At 39.3% G+C, this 18,861-nt stretch overlaps 2 protein-coding genes across 2 annotated transcripts in view; one reads left to right on the top strand and one right to left on the bottom strand.

The window, feature by feature from the left end:
* The first annotated feature begins 2,091 nt into the window (after positions 1-2,091).
* Positions 2,092-10,155, top strand: LOC104592090 (elongation factor Ts (DUF810)). The gene is made up of 5 exons (XM_010251271.3): positions 2,092-2,876; positions 3,620-4,489; positions 5,159-5,614; positions 8,194-8,383; positions 8,469-10,155. The coding sequence occupies exons 1-5, from the start codon at positions 2,376-2,378 to the stop codon at positions 9,398-9,400; spliced, it is 2,949 nt and encodes a 982-aa protein (XP_010249573.1). The 5' UTR covers positions 2,092-2,375; the 3' UTR covers positions 9,401-10,155.
* A 768-nt stretch (positions 10,156-10,923) lies between these two features.
* LOC104592089 (dolichyl-diphosphooligosaccharide--protein glycosyltransferase subunit STT3A) overlaps positions 10,924-18,861 on the bottom strand; it is a 46,827-nt gene continuing 38,889 nt past the window's right edge. The window contains exons 20-23 of the mRNA XM_010251270.3: positions 12,972-13,051; positions 12,800-12,887; positions 11,399-11,488; positions 10,924-11,314 (exon numbers count right to left, since the gene is read on the bottom strand). Of these exons, the coding sequence (XP_010249572.1) occupies positions 11,249-11,314; positions 11,399-11,488; positions 12,800-12,887; positions 12,972-13,051 (324 nt within the window). The 3' untranslated portion in view covers positions 10,924-11,248. The remainder of the gene's footprint in view (positions 11,315-11,398; positions 11,489-12,799; positions 12,888-12,971; positions 13,052-18,861) is intronic.

Raw genomic sequence — 18,861 nt, 5'->3', positions numbered from 1 at the left:
ACCCCAGTTAAGAACCAACATCAGTGAAGGATGGAGATCGATCCCTGGTACGTCGATAAATACAAGTCCAAAAATAGCAAACCGACTAAGAAGTAAGAACTGGGTCTTGATTGGATCGATAAGGCGGAAAGACGGGTCGAGAATCTAGGGCTTTGGTCATTCCAATAACAACAAATGAGCAAATGCAAACTCCTCATTCGCTGCAAGTGAGATTGACAAAAGAGTCAGAGAGAGAGAGAGAAGAGAGATGGAGCTTGTTTTAATTTGATTACCAACTCGTCTAGTGGTGATGACATTTATCCTTTTAACAATATTGCGAACATGTCCGTCGAGCGTGATTTGCGGGCATCATCATCATCTGAAGGCAAGGTTAGGTGGCGAGCCCACCTTGACTTGAGCCGAATTACTAGAGGAGGTTACACTTACAGAGTTACAGGGGGAACCCAATTATTATCAAATAATTAAATAAAAACAAACCTGTGATTTACACCCTTAATTAATGCCAATTTATATTCTGTTACTGTTCTTTCTTACTCCTCTGGTTTCAACATTTGATGATCAATTTAGACCTGCAAACAATGTCAAAAACCAGGGAAAAATAACTTGGACTCATCTGATGTGCTGTAGGTCTTTCTTTGATTTCTTTTTTTTTTTTTTTTTTTTTTCCTTTGTTAATCTTAAGAAACATTGAATTACATCCATGAGAGAGAGATCTCTCTCATCTCTCTCTCAACAAGAGAATAATAAGCTATTATGATTAGCAAGTGTGGTTGGTTGAACATGACAAAAATTATTTTTTCATGTTGTATTATTACATGTAATTCTTCTATATAAAATGGGCTAAAGGATTCCCTATAATGAGTTGTTTATTTATTTTTTTCTGGCAAAGAGATTGCCATATTATATACCACCAATCTATCAATAAAGATAAAGAGGGGAGGTCTAGTGTCGGTCCAAAATCCAAATTATACGACTTGTCTTTCTCTGTCTGCATCTGTCTTCTGGATTCAAATATTCAATTCAACAGGTCCAACTCTAATGACCAAAGCCATGTATGCTTACCACATTCCTACACTACACAGAGCTTTACAAAACCATTATTAGAAGTTAAAACTTAAAAGCGGCAATACCCATTCCTCAGACTAGTTCCTTTGGAGAGAAATCTGAAAATGGCTGATGGAGCTGCACCCTTCTAAATCCATCTATTGATCAAGTTCCTCTACACAAAAATTCTAACTTCAACCTGCAATCCAGATTCCAGAGGAGGGGTGCATTAACCTTGAAGCCATTGCTGTAGCTTGTAATACATGAAATAATCAATTATTAAGTATTCATTCTTAAAAACAAGCAGAAGAAGAACAACTTTCTGCCAGCTCAAAGAGAGAGGACTCGGTAGTTTTAAACAATTGAATTGATAATGGAATGATATGGACTAGCAAACCCACATGTGCTTTGGACAAATATCCCAATCAAGTCCGAGAAGGAAACCCCACCCACATTTTATTTAATTATTTATTATTTATGCATTTACTTCTAGGCTGCTTCTAGTATTAACGCGTAAGACTCCATCTTCTGCTCTTATTTTTTCTTCTTATCCTCCTCTTTCTTCATCTAGATTGTTAGACACTTTACACGGATTCTACTTCTACCTTTTGCAATTCTATCTCATCCAAACAGTATCATTTTACTTTTGCTTCAATTTACAATTAGAAGACTAATTTGCCTTTAAGCCTAGAATTTATTATCATGGGTTCATCAAAAAAGTCAAGTTACTCTAGGTAAAGATGAATTTGGACCTTGACATCACAGGAGGATATCTATTGCTGATTAGATCATCAACCCATGGTAAAAGAGATCTGAATTCTCATTCCAGTGATGTTAGAGAGGCCCATCCACGGCCCAACTCCTCAAGGGTATAATAGAGGTCCACTCAAGACTCACAAGAAAAAGATAAGGGTACACAGGTCCATCTCTCAAACAAAACCGTTTCCACAAACACGCAAGCACAGTTAGAAAAGAAAAAAACTCAGAAAGGAAAAGTAAAACTGAGATTTGTTGGTATAACTCGATATTTAATCCTAATTGATATTTATTCTCTCTCTCTCTCATCCAACCTTTCTCCTTCAAATTCCAGCTCTTTTTTTTTTCCCAACTCTTCTCACCTATAATCTAAAAACCATAATATGAATCCCTTGAAAGTCAAGGGAGAACAAAACCCATCATCACAGTCTCTTCTCGTTTAGAGAAACAGGAAAAAGCAAAAGAGACAGTGGAGAGACACAAGCGAGATTAAAGAAAAAGCTTCCTTTATTATTTTTTTTGTTCTAATTTAGTTTAGTTTTTTTTCCTCCCATTGGAGACCTTCACCTCCCACAATGGCGCATTTGTTCAGAGACAAAATTCTTGGAGAATCAAAGAGAGAGATGGGAAGCAACAACAAGCTTCCCGCCCCCGATCTGCCCTCCCCCTTTGGCGAATTGGGCTGCAGTTTGACTGATTCCGAGCTCCGAGAGACTGCTTTCGAGATCTTCGTCGGCGCTTGTCGATCTTCCGGTGGCAAGCCATTGACTTTTATCCCTCAGTCGGAGAGGAGTGAGAGGTCTCCGTCTTCCGTTTCCTCTCTTTCTCATTCTCCTTCTAGTCTATCGTCGTCTTCGACCTCGCCTTCTCTGCAGAGATCATTGACTTCGACTGCTGCTAGTAAGGTTAAGAAGGCTCTAGGGTTGAGATCTTCGAAGAAGAGTCCGGGGAAGGAGAGTCCATCTAAGTCGAAGAAACCCGTCACTGTTGGGGAGCTTATGAGGGTCCAGATGAGGGTTTCGGAGCAGATGGACACCAGAATTAGGAGGGCTTTGTTGAGAATTGCTGCTGGGCAAGTAAGCTCCACTTTCCTGTTTCTGGGTTTTATCCTTTTTCTTTTCTAGAGATGGGACTTGCTATCCGATTCGGGATTTAATTTTTTTTCTCCTTCTATTAATACTCCGTTTTCAGATGTATGTTGATAATAAGCTAATTATCTCTTTTATTATGTTTTTTAATTTTCAAGGCAAAGATATTGCTTAGTTTTTCATCTTCCTAATTAATTTCAGACCTTATTTTTTCAGTTTTCTTTTTTCCCGTTGCTTCTTTGAAGGTAAAAAGATTTCTTTGCTGCATTTTTGCTCCCGTTCGCGAAGTGTAAGTTTCCTTTGGGGTCTTTTGAGGGGTTTTGTAGGATTAGGCTGTGGGTTACTGTATGATTATTGGTTTACGAATTAATCTGGCTGTCGTTCTTTTTAAACTCCTGTGTTATTTATATGGTTGATCTTTTTAAGATCGATGATCCTCATTTCTCTTAAAACCACATTGTCTAAGCATGGTATTTGTCTTGTGCATAGGTGGCTTTCAATGAATATTGTTAAATGAAAAACCATTTTGTTAGCTCATGGTAGAGTAGTTGCTGATCCATTGCCAATCTGGTTGATTCTTCAATATAGTAGTACAGTAAACATCCCTTTGTGTCACACCAATCTTTGAATTTCCCAATATCATCTCTTGGGGAGGGGGGAGTGTGTAGCCAACCATGGGTTAGAGCTTCACTGTTTTTAATCATTAGTTTTTGTTTATGCTCATGTAACAGCTTGGAAGGCGCATTGAGTCGATGGTTCTGCCACTGGAGCTATTACAGCAGTTCAAGTCTTCAGATTTTCCAGATCCACAAGAGTATGAAGCTTGGCAGACCAGAAACTTGAAAGTTCTTGAGGCTGGACTACTGTTGCATCCTCATCTGCCACTAGACAAGTCAGATGCATCGGCACAACGACTTCGGCAGATGATTCATGGGGCTTTACAGAGACCCATGGAAACTGGGAAGAACAATGAGTCAATGCAAATCCTCCGGACTGCTGTAATGTCTCTTGCTTGCAGATCATTTGATGGTTCTGTTTCTGAAACATGCCACTGGGCAGACGGTTCTCCATTGAATTTCCGACTCTACCAGATGCTTCTAGAGGCTTGTTTTGACACAAATGAAGAGACAGCTGTTATTGAAGAGATTGATGAGGTTATAGAACTTATAAAGAAGACTTGGGTGATCCTGGGGATGAACCAGATGCTCCATAATCTTTGCTTTTCATGGGTCTTATTTCACCGCTATGTTTCAACTGGTCAAATAGAAAATGACCTTCTGTTCGCTGCTGATAATCAGTTGGCAGAAGTTGCAAAAGATGCAAAGGCAACAAAGGATCCTGTGTACTCCAAGATCTTGAGTTCAATTTTGAGTTCGATATTGGGTTGGGCTGAAAAAAGACTTCTTGCTTACCATGACACATTTAATCATTCAAATATTGATTCCATGCAGAGCATTGTTTCTCTGGGTGTATCAGCAGCCAAGATATTAGTTGAAGATATCTCACATGAGTATCGAAGGAAAAGGAAAGAAGAAGTTGATGTGGCTCGCAACAGAATTGATACTTACATAAGATCATCACTGCGCACTGCTTTTGCCCAGGCAAGTTCATGTTTTCTGGTGCATCTTTTTACTTAGCAAATATTGGCTAACCAAAACATTCCTATTGGTTGTACTATATATGCAACGCTGACACATCAATCTATTAATTAAGCTATTTATTTAGTATAAGAAAAGGTCCAAAGACTTTGCTGACTGGAGGATTTCACCAATTTAGTCAGTAACTGAAAACAGATGATTTTAACCATCTGATTGCTAACTGAAATGCTACTGTCTAAATTAAATAATGTTAATGATCAGGCGAGAGCCTCCTGTATTTGGGTATTTCCATCTAGAAGGCAACCATTACTAATTTGGTGTCCCGTTTAATGAATGGGATGTCAGGTCTCTCTCTCTCTCCCCCTCACACACGCATACACACACACACACAAAAGGCCTTGCTACATTTCCAGAGTAAGACTCTTTTGTTAGAAATGTTAAAATTAAATGAGTGGAAACTTTGAAATTTGGATAGGTGATATACCTTTTTGAAAGCTCCAATATGAGGTGATGCATAGGGATGAATGGACTGGTTGAGTGAAACAACAGAGGGTTTAAGTTTCCTATCTGATGGATAGTCTAGATTGGCTACATCATCCTTTTGTTAGATATGTTGAAATTGGACTTGTCTGTTTTATGATTTGTTGATCTGTTTGGTCTGTCTTAAGACAGAGAATGGAGAAGGCAGACTCATGTAGGCGGTCATCAAAAAACATGCCAAATGCACTTCCTCTCCTGTCTATCCTTGCAAAAGATATTGGTGAGCTGGCATCTAATGAGAAGGCAGTATTCAGTCCGATCCTGAAGAGATGGCATCCTCTTGCAGCAGGCGTTGCAGTTGCCACCCTACATGCTTGCTATGGAAATGAGCTGAAGCAATTCATTTCAGGTATTTCAGAGCTGACACCTGATGCTGTTCAAGTGTTGAGAGCAGCAGACAAATTGGAGAAAGATCTTGTGCAGATTGCTGTTGAAGATTCCGTGGACAGTGACGATGGTGGCAAGGCAATAATCCGTGAGATGCCTCCTTATGAGGCTGAAACTGCAATTGCCAATCTGGTGAAGGTATGGATAAGGACAAGAGTAGACAGCCTGAAGGAATGGGTTGACAGGAATTTACAGCAAGAGGTACGTGAAGTCTGGCTTCTTTCTCTGCTTCATCCAACTTCCTCATACTGGTGGATCTTATAGTTGAGATTAGTCTCTAATTCAAAATTATGATTCCACAATTTACCTTGTGTTCAATTTTTTCAAATTATTTAATCATCCTACTATTGGCATGATTGATATTTTCCTTTCTGTTGTGGTCATTTGAAATCATAAGACTTGGTTGATATCTTGGGTCCATAATAAATGATTTTCTCACCTTAAATGATACTTTGGGGCATTTATTGGTAAAATTTTCAGTGAATTCATAGAAACGGACAATTGTTATAAGTTTTGAGAATGATGGAAGTACCATCAAGTATGGTCAACAGTAAAGATTGTGAATTATGCACAATAAGAACAGAACTTAGGCAGCAAATAACCAGGAATAAGTTATTACATCCTTCTCAGAAAGTCCCTTTTTCTATCTTTCTTGTAAGTTGTTTTAGAATAAGGAAAAAGAAACATTAGGGGAATTGCAGCATATCTTTTGAGGAGTTTTATTGAGGAAACACTAGCAAAAAGGAATTGATTTTTTTATCAATAAAAAGGGAATCAAATTTTTTACCCTTGTATAAAAATGATGTTTTATGATTTTAGAATTAGGAAACAAATATTATTTGATGAAAAATATCTTGTATTAAGAAGGATGAGAAATACATGGTATTCTCCCTTGCTTCCTTAGATTCATCATGTATGATGCTTGTTCTGGTAATGCTATTCTGTTCTGGGAGGATATTAGGGTGGGTACTCAACCCCTCAAAGATTGTTTCCCCTCGCTCTATTCCCTTTCCCTTCACAAACATGAGCCAATTGCAACTTTTCTCCCGAGCCCGTTAAACCCCTTATCTTTAAACTGGGACTTTGGGTTTCGTAGAGGGTTAAGGGATGGTGAATCGAGTTGTGTTATTGAGCTAATCATTTACTAGAATCCATTTGCTTGGACCCCACTTCTTCTGATCAAAGGGTTTGGACTCCTCTTCCAAAAGGTATTTTTATTTGCTCTTCTTTTCTAAAATCCTTCAGTTCTAATCCCATATCCCAAGGATTCCCTGTCAAAGAAGTCTGGGCGCGACCTATTCCCCCTAAAATTGCTGTATTCTGTTGGGAAGTCTTCTATGGGAAAATCAATACTTTGGAAAACTTACAGAAAAAGAAACCCCCTCTTTGTCTTTACCCAAATTGGTGTTCCTTGTGTAAGGCCGAGAATCAGGACTGTTTCCATTTGTTGATCTCCTGTTCCTTTGCTACAGCCATATGGAGGTGGAGCCTTTGTTTATTTGGAGGTAGGTAGTCTATGCCTTCTGATTTAAGCTCGTTATTCAACCCATCTGTCTTTGTTTGGCACACTAGAAGAGGTATTGTCATGTGGAAATGTGTCAGGGCAGCTACTCTGTGGACTCTTTGGGAGGAAAGTAATGCAAGAATTTTCTTAGAGAAGGAAAGAGGGTTAGATGAAATGAAGGATTGTATCCTAAAAAGAGCAATCCATTGGTTAAAAACTGTGGATATTCTTTATGACTTCTCCTTTGATGACTTGTGGAGGAATTAGCTAGTAATAGCTAACACTTCAACAAAGAAGGAAAGAATTCTGTCAGAATGGGTTCCACCTTTGGAAGGTGTCATCAAGCTGAACTTTGATGGAAGCAGCCAAGGCAACCCCAGGCCTTCAGGTATAGGGGGTATCCTGATAAATAAGGACAGCAACATAATTTCCCTATTCTCAGGACCGGTGGGAGTGGGGGACTCCACAAGGGCAGAAATCCTTGCTGTAGTACATGGAATTCAGATCGCCAACTAGCTTGGGGTGGAGCATCTCCTAGTTGAAGGGGACCCTTAGGTGGTAACAAGGTGGCTCCTAAACTTGGATACCACCATTTGGGGCTACAAAGATCTCATAAAAAAAGTAAAGTGGTTAACCACAATACGAGAGTTGAGGTAAAATGGGTTAGTAGGTCTGCTAATTCTTTGGCTGATGCTTTAGCCAAACGGGAGGTTTCTAGGGAAGATCTTTTTTTGTGCTTCTCTGTAAGTTGTTATTAATTTGGAAATCTGTATTTAACTAGCCCGGAGAGGTTGCAAATCGTGCCTTTCCTTGGGGACTTTGTACTATTGTCTATTGTTGATTAACAACATTATTTCAATTATCAAAAATAAATTTTTTTCTTCTGTTTTGGTCCTTTTCCATAGGTCTTGCTATGGAGTCTTCGGATTTATTTGAAATTTGCTACTTGGTTTCAGAGATTCCTTTTTAGAAGTGTATTTATTAATTTATGTATATTTTTCTTTATTGAACCTGATCCTTAAGATCTACTGTACCAGCAATCTCCCAGTTTAAAAGAGCCTAATATCAATTCATGGCTGCCTTATTACTACAAATGCAACAAATGCATTTCCACCATCAGTGCTCATGCACCATACATGCATGTGCATCTCTGCATGGATGCATCTACAAACTCCCATAATATATCTGTTAATCATTCATTACATTTACCCTATTAAATAGTTGCTCATATTTTCTTTCTCTCATCAATATATCCTTGTCAATCTTGTTATTGTAGGTCTGGAACCCAAGGGCAAATAAAGAGAGATTTGCTCCATCTTCCATTGAAATCCTACGGATTATAGATGAGATTTTAGATGCATTCTTTCAGCTACCAATACCAATGCATCCTGCATTGCTTCCTGATTTAATGGCTGGCCTTGATAGATGTCTTCAGCATTATGTATCCAAAACAAAATCTGGCTGTGGTAAATTCTTGCAAAACTGAAATTTATAAATGGCTTTCTGATTCTTAATCTTATTACTAACTTTATCCCTTTCTGTGATGTATAGGGACGCGAAACACTTTCATTCCCACCATGCCGGCATTAACCAGATGTACTACAGGATCAAAGTTCCAAGGTGTGTGGAAGAAGAAAGAGAAGTCCCAAGGAACTCAGAAGCGGAAGTCTCAGGTTGGCACAATGAACGGAGACAGCTTTGGAGTACCACAGTTATGTGTCCGTATGAATACTCTGCAGCACATCAGGACAGAATTGGAGGTCTTGGAGAAAAGGATAGTTACTTATCTGAGAAATTGTGAATCTGCACATGCAGATGACTTCTCAAATGGGTTAGGGAAAAAGTTTGAGCTCTCAGAAGCCGCTTGTCAGGAAGGGATTCACCAACTATGTGAAGGAACAGCTTGTAAGATTGTCTTCCATGATCTAAGTCATGTTCTGTGGGATGGTCTATATGTTGGGGAACCAGCATCCTCAAGGATTGGAACTCTGCTTCAGGAACTTGAACAGAACTTAGAGATCATAGCAGAAACAGTTCATAACAGGGTCCGCACCCGTGTGATTACTGAAATAATGAAAGCTTCATTTGAGGGTTTCTTGTTGGTGCTTCTTGCAGGAGGCCCTTCTCGTGCATTTGCCTTGAGAGATTTTCAAATAATTGATGATGATTTCAAAGCTCTTAAAGATTTGTTCTGGTCCAATGGGGATGGGCTACCAGATGATTTGATAGCTAAATTTTCAAAAACAGCAGTAGGTATCCTTCCACTTTTCCGTACTGAAACAGAGAGACTCATTGAGCGCTTCAAACGTGTGACACTGGAAACATATGGCTCTTCTGCCAAATCCAGGCTCCCGCTACCCCCAACTTCAGGTCAATGGAGTCCAACTGAGCCAAATACTCTCTTGCGTGTCTTGTGCTATCGAAATGATGAAGCAGCAACAAAGTTCCTTAAGAAGACCTATAGCTTACCCAAAAAACTTTGAGGACTTTGAGGTGTGGTGCAGCTGTGCTATGCAGTTCTGTGTGAATTGCTTTGGCAGAACGTCTCTATGGTTTTGTCTGTATTTACTATGTTACTCAGACAAGAGGAGAAGTTCATTATACTTTACTTTGTCTGGGAGCTGGGAGGGGTTGCTCTATTCAGGAAGCACATACTACTCTTGTATAGTATATTTATTGTGGACTTGTATTGTTTGGAGCCCCTACTTTTTATCCACTCTAGCCTACAGTCTGCTTGTGATTGAGTTAATGGGATTAGTGGATTCGTCAGATGACATAAGAGGTTCCAAGATGAAGGCTTGGTAGTTTTTGAGGTTGGGGGCTCGAGGAGGGTAGATATTCATTATCATTCTTTTGGATCATCTAAAGCTAGAATCTACAAGGTTTACTGCTGTCTTAGCCTGAAACTTAGAAGCATAGAAGCATTAATTTAACTTGGTGAGTTTTCTTATTGTATTTGTTTTTGTTCCACTTCCCCGTTGTCTTGAACGCAGAAGGCTACTGTCCCTCAAAAGGAAAATGATAAGCTAGATTGCCAGGAAAAACTAAAGAGAGCCGGAAAGGTTTGTTATTATTATTATTCTGTTGATTTAAATAGTAGTATTGTGTTTGGATGTCAGTTGTTGGATACTCACCTGAAGGTTGGACTTTGTTGTTGTGTAATATAGAGGAGAGGTGTTTCATTAATTAAGTTTTAATCCGCAATATATATTTTTGTATCGAACCTTTAGAAGCCTCACTCTACTAGCAAATGTTTGGTGCATTTTTAAAGTAATTAGTTATTCATCCCCTCCATCCGTGTCGAAGGTGATGTGCAAGTTGGTAACAATCATTAAACGAATAGTTCAATAGCATTTTTAGAGTTTGGTCGCGGTGGAGAAAGAGCCAACTTGCTACTTTGTTAAATTGTTATGACATATTTAGAGGATCAGGATTAGTCAGAGTTGGTCTAATCCAGCCTAGAAGAATAGCTTCAGATAAAACCATCGTGGCCGGATGTATTTTAGCATCACGGTCTTTGCCATAGACTGGTATCCTTTCTTGACTCCCAACAGCCATCTTTGGTCCTTTCAATTTTCTATTTTGCCAAATCAATTTTGTGCGTCAGGATCAGTCTTAGATTTAATCCGTTAAATATGTGAACCGTGGCGAGTTATTGAATCCTAAACAACTGCATTGCCTTGATGTCATTGAAGACGTAGTCGAGTGGATTATCAAAGCCAAGAACTCATAATTGAACTGAACCTCAGATGATCCGAGTCGAGTGGATTATCGCTTCACTGGTTCGACCAGTCCATCTGATCCGAGTAGTACATTGATACTAGTACTTCTATTGGTGTAAGGACTAAAGGGGCATAGGGATAATTGAACTAAACCTCAGACGCTCCTTTCTCATTCTTATTGTAGGGGTCCCACAGTCCCACCATACTAATGAGTTCACTGTTCAAAACTTCAAATAGGAATACAGACGTGAAATGGAATAACGGTTCTGAAAAACACTACAAACTTTTCTGTAAATAAACAATCATCCGATAGCTAGATTATAAAAATCCTGTGAACAGGTTAGCTCTACAAGTTGCATGTTACACCTCCCAGAAAGCCAAAATTGTCGTTAATCTGCCTCATGATTCCTTCGCTGCAATTGGTTCAAGGGTCACAAAATTGGTCTTCCTTGCACAATGTTGTGAAGCATTAAAATGCAGAAAACAAATGATACAAGACATGGTACAAAGAGGCCAAAAAATCCTTTGCTCAATCCCTCTAGAGGGTCATGCACACAGATGTATATGGAATGACTAGAACTGAGAGAGGATTCACTGCAATAGTGTTTCTTAATGCCAGGGGTTCTTTCTCCTTCCTGCTCTTTTTGAGCTAGTTGTAGAACTTGTTTTGGAACCCTGCCACAGAGGGGGAAAAAATGAAGGCATCAACGCAGGTGAAATATACAACTTCACATCAAAATAAATATTTATAGGAAATACCGCTTTTGATTTCTTGGTCTTTCCTCGGATCCTATTCTTTGGAGGTTTTAGTTTGTATATCCGTACCATCCAATGGTGAGTTGTGAATACCTGAAACAATCATATCAGCAGGTAAGTCAAGCACTAAAGAAATGTAAATCCTAGCAAGTCCCAGCAGAAGTAAATTCTAGAAACATGCTCAGATCATGCATGTAATTAGTATGGGTCCATATTTACTATTACTATCATTATGCTATGCACCTGTAAGAAGTGATTTGTTGCAGGTTGAAGGGGGTAGAAGGGCTAGGGGTAGACCAAAAAGGGCAGGGTGGTAGTAAGAAATGATTTAATCACCCATAATTTAACAATGGATATAGCATCAAATATAACAGAATGGCAAAACAGGATTCATGTAGCTGACTCCATATAGTTGGGATGCTATTATTATGCTGTTCAGTTCAATCTTTGGTGATAGTACTGCACCCTATAAATATGGACATCTGCATGAAAAAGGTGTTACAATCTAGTTTCCATATTAGTTTTAGCACAACTACAGGTACCAAGTACTGACAAATGGCATGGATCAGGTAACTCAGCAATGTATTTCCCTTTCCCTTCTTTATGCTGAAGTAAACCTGGAAAATCTCGGTTATCTTGATGTAGCCAGATTGAAGACATTTGGGAAATCAAACAGTTGAGATAACAAAATGCATGTGAAATTTAACTGTAGGGATGCTTTTTGCATACAAACTCGAATACCTCATTCAATTGGATCAGGAAATTAATAATGTACTTGCCAACTCACTCACAAGTGGGTGTAGATTGGGCTGAATTGTATTCAGGGCCTGCCCAAGCAGGGTTTGTTGGGGATTTTGTAAGATGGGAACAGGGGGACTAAATTTGTTTTGTGCTCTACATATTTGTATTTGCCTTCCCTTTTCTGTTTAGGCTCAATTTGGAAGGAATACAAATACATACAAAATACAATGTTTTGTGCTCTACATATTTGTATTTGCCTTCCAAATGGAGCCTTAATAAAAGTTCTAGGGATCTGTTAATGACACAAAAAAGGTGGAACAACCCATCCTTAAATTTACCAAACTTCGACCCAGAAAAAAAAAAAACCAAACAGGCATCCAAAATTGTCGATGCATTTTAGAATTACTGACAGGTCTATGCCACATGATCATTTAAAGTCATCCATGTTCAAGATGAAATCTAACTAATAGCAACATCACTGAGAGAAGGTAATTAAGTAGTTGGGGTCTTTTGTGGAAAGAAAAATCCAATACCTAGACAAGTCATCAAGAGAGAGCAAAAACAAAATACATGGTACAGAAATTATAAAAAACAACTACAATAAATTGTGGATCAGCTAGTAACTAGAATGTGACATATTTGTCAAATGTTAGATGCTCTGACCTCCTCAAAATGGGTAAGCTTGAAATATTTCTTCCCAATTTCAGTCCTTCTCACTCTGTCAAAGCCTTTACCATCTGTCTCCACAAATCTAGACAAACAAAGACAACAAGAATATATGTAAATTCAATAAATACATTGCAAGGAGAAAACTGTGCCATGATGTCAGGCTAACCTGTAATACGAGAGCTTGTACATGAGACAATTTAGCATGGTTGAAGTGGCCTGAGAATCAATCCGGTACTGACCATCTCTCTTTTATAACAAAAAGCAAAAAAAAAAAAAAAAAGAAAAAAAGAAAAAAAAAGAAAGTAGTTACTTTTATCAGTTTACCCCCCTTACAGATAATCCAAAGAAAGAATTCCAGAGAAGATTCTTTGTGCAACCAAATGAAGCATAAATAAACATACTAACAAATAAAGCATACATAAACATACAAATACAATTTTTGGTATGAACGATGTAAAAACATACATATCAGTTATACATCTACATTCTTACAGGTCTCCCCCCCGAGAGAGAGAGAGCACCATTTTTTTGGTAAGTAAACATGTGCAGTTTCAGACTACTATTATGCCCATATCTCATGTTATTAATTTAATAACTTAACAGCAAAACAAATTTAGCTTTATACATACTGATGAGGACTATAAAACACATACTAATTAGGTTGTTCATTATAAGCATGTGTGGAAGATAAAAGAGGCTAAAGATTGAATGCCTAATACAGTTTAGGTTCGGAGTGTTAGGTTTCTCTATAATGGTTTTTACATTTAACCTCTTATGTAATGTCAGTAAATTATTAGTATGCATTCATTATTCAACTGACTTGGGCTCTGTTTGGATAAGCTTCTGCTTTTGAGCATTTTGGGATGTGGGAAACAAAAATGAGCCAAAAAGTGTTTCGAGTAGGTAAGACCATAAGTTGCTTTTAAAAACATAATAATTTAAAACCAAAACACTTTTTAAGTCCCAAAGTTATCCCCCCCCCAAAAAAAAGAACAAAACATAAATTCAGGCCTTGTGCTTTTAAGCTCTAAAAGCACAAATCCTGAAGCTTATCCAAACAACACAACCTTGGTTTTTTTCTACATTACAAGTTTTATATATAAAGTACAATTGTATGAACGAATTTTTTCATGATTATTTATTTATTTTTTTGATCAATAACAAGATGCTTTATTAGATAATAAAAATTGTGAAGCTTTAAGTACAAGAAAGGGGAGGTAAAATATCTTAACTCCCCCACAACAGAGAACAAAAAAGAAAGATAAAAATTAGCCCAAAACATAGAATCCTTAAGCGCCCCTTGCTTGGCTAACCCATCAGCCATTGAGTTAGCACTTCTCATCACCCAACTGTACTTCACCTCAATATCCCTACTCAGCCATTTGATTTTTTTTTTTTTTTTTTTTTTTTTCATTTCTGTAGCTCCACAAGCCATTGCTGTCTTCCTTCAGCCACCTAATTACCACCTCCGAGTCCCCTTCAATGACCAAGCACCGAATGTTTAATTATCTTGCTCTTTTGATTCCTTCCAGAACTGCTAAAATCTCAGCCCTAAGAGAGTCACCCTCTCCAATAGGGCCAGAGAACATGGCATTAATAATCCCAGCCTCATTCCTGAAAACTCCCCCAATCCCAGAAGGCCCAGGATTCCTTAAGCTACTACCATCAAAATTCAGTTTAGGGGGGGGGACCAAGAAAGTCTAGAGGTCCTCTTGCATTGGGCCAAGGTAGCTATTTCTTTCCACTTTCTCAAAATGTCAGCCATGGAATAATCTGAAAATAGCTCCAAAGATTTCAGCCAGTGACCAACCCTTAGGTGTATCAATTCAGTTAAGTTCTCCATAGTTCTTTCCTTGTCTGAAAAAAGTCGAGTTCCTCTCTTCCCATATGGACCAACACACTGCCGCCCTAATGCTTCTCCACATGATCTTCCCTCTTTTCTTAGGCCATCTTGAGAATGAAGGAGAGAACAAGCTTTACATACTTACGGGGGGATTCCAAGTACATCCAAAAAGGGAAAAAGCTCACTCCCAAACAGTTTTAGTAACCAGACAAGTAACCATAAGGTGGTAAACCGTTTCCCCATCAGCTTTGCAAAGAACAAACCTATTGGGAAGTAAGCAGGAATTAAGTCTCTTTCTTTGAAGCAAGTCAATTGTGTTTATTCTTTTCAGAAAAGTCTCCCAACAAAAATTACCAACCCGGGGAGGAATGGGTTTGCTCCAAATCTCATTAACAGGAAAGAACAACCCAAAGGGAGTAGGAGGTTGGACCAAAGTCTCGAAAAATGACGCACAAGAAAAGGAATCATTTGAGGAGGGGGTCCAAATTCTGGAGTCATCCTTACTCGGGTCCAAAAAAACATTTTCAAGAATGGCTAGTAAGGATGATAGGCAACCCAAGTCTGTATCCCTTATTGTTCTCCTCATCCTTAGAATAGAATCAGAAGGGACTAAGAAAGAAGAAATGGGTTCATTATTCAAATTTGACAAGGCATATAGGGAGGGAAATTGGTCCATCAGGGATGAGTCCCCAACCCAAGGTTGCTCCTAGAATTTTATGAGATTACCAGAGTTCAAATCATACCTTATCCAAGTGGAGAAAACCGGAAGCAAATCATGAATGGCTTTCCAAGGGGAAGCAGCTGTAGTCCTTGCCAAGATTCCTGGATCCTAGTTAGTCTTCCAGCCCATGTATGCTAGCCACAATCTTCGTCCATAATTTGTCTCTTTCCATTGGAAATGTCCATAACCATTTCCCCAACAATGCCATATTTCTTTTCTTGATATTCCCAATCCCAAGCCCTCATACTTCTTACTTCTAGTTACCACCTCCCAACTCACCCTATGATCTTTCTTCTCCTCTCCTGGTTCCCACAAGAAATCCCTCATTAACTTTTCCACTCTAATTGAGACCTTTGTGGGAATCTTAAACACCGACAGAAAGTAAACAGGAAGGTTAGTTAGGGTAGACCTAATCAAAGTGATTCTCCCCCTTAGTGAGAGATAACTTTTCCTCCATGAAGCAAGCATTTTCTCAAATCTTTCCATAACTGGGTTCCAAAAGCTGTCATTCATGGGATTATCTCCTAAGGAGAGGCCCGAATAAGTCAAAGGCCAATCTGAAATTGCACACCCTAACAACCCTGCATATTCACTTACTTCCCTCTCCTCCAAATTCACTCCCACCATACAGCTCTTATCAAAGTTCACTTTGAGATTGGACATCTGCTCAAATAACTGTATGGCCAATTTCAAATTCCCTATCCAATTTATGTCCCCACCTGAAGGGATGAGAGATCCATCAAATGGATGGCCGAACCCTGTAGGAAGGTAGTGCGAAATTTCAAAAATTTCTCTCTCCCCCATGTGGGAATCGCATTCCCTGTTTTAGAAAAATTGCATTTTTCAAGTCAATATTGAACCAAGAATCGAACCAGATCTGAACCAAAACAGTAGGAGAGGGATATACCTGATACGAAGATGCAATATCTCCCAACGAAGGTGTTCACGCCCAAAGAGAGACTCGAAAGACTGCTCCCACTAAAGATGACACAATGAATGGTGGAGCAGAATCAGTAGGGTCCGTCCAACGAACCGAATTCTTCAGCAAGAATTCGATGGAGGCAGTGAGCACGACTTTTGATCAGTCTTTCTCCAAAGACTGATATCAAGACACTTCTTGATCGCTCCCTACAAAGGATGGAGATCGAACTGGTTGTGGCGGCAACTGGAGGAAATCGCAGGGAGAAGATGGCATAGTCACACTGTTGTTGTCTTCTCTCTGGGTGCTTTGAGATCTGATCTTTGAGATTTATAGGATGCTTGGGATGCTGAGGATGATCTGAATGGTTCGCCCCCTCCTCCTTTTATAGCCTTAAAGAGAGCTCTTAATCTCATTAGGAGTTTCCTAATCCAAATCTGTATTTGGATAAGGAGTCCTCTTTAAGAGATAAGGATAAACCCTTATCTTATCTGCAGATTAGATCAGCTCTCTCCTAATCTCATTAGAAGGTTTCCAGATCTGAATTCAGATCTGGACTCTCTGAGTGGATAGGGTAAGACCCTATCCTATCTGCTGATTTAATCCCAGATCTACCCCTTATTTAACTAGTCAAACTAGGCCAGTTTGAAATAGGCTTTAGGCCCAATAAGTCTAAGTGCTCAAAATGCTTCCAACCTGTTGGCCCAGTTGGGCTTCTTTGTATGGCGTGGGACCCAAACATTGACCTACACATCAGCCACATGGGTTCAGCCCAACCTTTGTTACAAGGCCTGGCCGAATTCATTGAAAAGACAGTGAACCCCCTGAAGCCCATCACATGGACTCCTAATGGGCCCAACACTTACACTAAGTGGTCCCTGGGCCAAGCCACCTTATAAAAACCCAGGGACTGTGGGCAGATACAAGATTAGCCCATCAGGTATTACCCTCAATGGTCTTACACTTAACCTCTCAGCCCATAATGATCATACACTGCCCAACAAAAGAGGACCTCTCCCTCGGCTGCAAGGAACAGTGCTGCACTCTCTGCTCACATGGATCCCGGGAATTAAAACCTTTTGCAAACAATTTGAAACCATAATATATATTTATATCCATATATAAAATATATTTTGCAAAACAAATTTCAACGATTGAAATCGGCTGCCGGCAGTCTTGGTTTCCATCAGAGAGAGTGCATCCCCAATCATTACCTTTGTCCGACAAAGGGGCTGATCCTGTCACTATGATCACCCACTCAGATGAATTCTCAGACTGTCCCAACATACCCAGGTTTTGACCCCCGCTAAGAATCTCATTGATTGGCATATCAAAGACAACCCAATCTGACACCTAGTGCAATACCATAATCGAGTCTAGGGGTCAGGTGTAACTTTCTAGTTTTGCCCACTAATCACCAAGGTCCAGGGCAATACTGGAAATCTGGTCCAGTTCAAAGTTTCAAGTAAACCTACACTGCATGTACCTCGGGTCTCACCCTGGCAGCCGAGACAAGCCACCCCAACACTTGGCGGCACACCAGTGTCAGCCTTAGCAGGATAAATCTCCCCAGACTTATCCAACGGCTGTGAACATTCTAAACTAACACGAGTCTCATTATGTGTCCAGTTTAAGGGTATTACACAGAAACACACCACAATAACATGAATCAAATATGTACTTTATTCATTTACAATAAATGTCATAATGTACATCAATCTGATTGGAGCTAAGGGCATACATTGTCTAACACAGAACAGAATTGTGTTATCTGCGAACTGTAAGTGTGTGAGTGATACCTGCTCCCTTCCTATTCTCCACCCTTTTACTAAGTTCCTCAAATCAGCTCTATGAATCAGTTTCCCCAAAACATTTGCAATAAGAGTGAATAGGAAGGGAGAAAGTGGGTCTCCTTGTCTTGTTCCCCTCAAGGCAGGAAAGAAATCCCTCACAGTTCCATTCACCAAGATTGAATAGTGGCAGCTCCTAACACAACCCCAAATCCATTTACACCATCTGTTTCCAAAACCAAAGCTTCTCATCACCTCCACCAGGAAAGACCAATCAACTAGGTCATAATCCTTCTCTAAATCTAGTTTGCAAACCACACCCTTCTTCTTGGATTTCCTGAAACTTTCCAGACTCTCATTTGCAATCAAGATTTGATCAATGATCTGCCTCCCCTTCACAAAAGCTCATTGATTGGGTGCAATAATGGTGGGAAGAACTTTCTTTATCCTTAGAGACAACACTTTTTGCAATTATCTTATACAGACTATTCACCAAACTAATAGGTCTAAAATCCTTTGGTTGTGAATAGACCTGTTCATGGGCCGGGCCGGGCTTTTACTGTGAATTAACAAATTTTTTTAAGGCCCAAGCCAGAGCCCAGCCCGACCATCGGGCCTACACTTGGGCCCGAGCTCGGCCCTCATAAAAAGCCCGAGGCTCAGGCCCGGGCCCGAAATTTAGCCTATACTATTATTATTATTAATGTTGAAGTAGCTGAATAGAGAGAGAGATAGATTGAAATTATAAAGAAAAGAATAAAATATATATATATATATATATAT

The sequence above is a fragment of the Nelumbo nucifera genome, chromosome 8, assembly GCF_055504915.1.
Source record: "Nelumbo nucifera cultivar China Antique chromosome 8, China Antique-T2T, whole genome shotgun sequence".
NCBI lineage: Eukaryota > Viridiplantae > Streptophyta > Magnoliopsida > Proteales > Nelumbonaceae > Nelumbo > Nelumbo nucifera.
This window is presented reverse-complemented; position numbering and strand designations above follow the sequence as displayed.

What these genes read in the sequence shown, in the direction of transcription:
- LOC104592090 (XM_010251271.3), top strand. Translation starts at nt 2,376, where the DNA reads ATGGCGCATTTGTTCAGAGACAAAATTCTTGGAGAATCAAAGAGAGAG. An exon ending in TGAGAATTGCTGCTGGGCAA is followed by an intron (nt 2,877 to 3,619) that starts GTAAGCTCCACT and finishes CTCATGTAACAG; the next exon opens with CTTGGAAGGCGCATTGAGTC. An exon ending in CAAAACAAAATCTGGCTGTG is followed by an intron (nt 8,384 to 8,468) that starts GTAAATTCTTGC and finishes TGTGATGTATAG; the next exon opens with GGACGCGAAACACTTTCATT.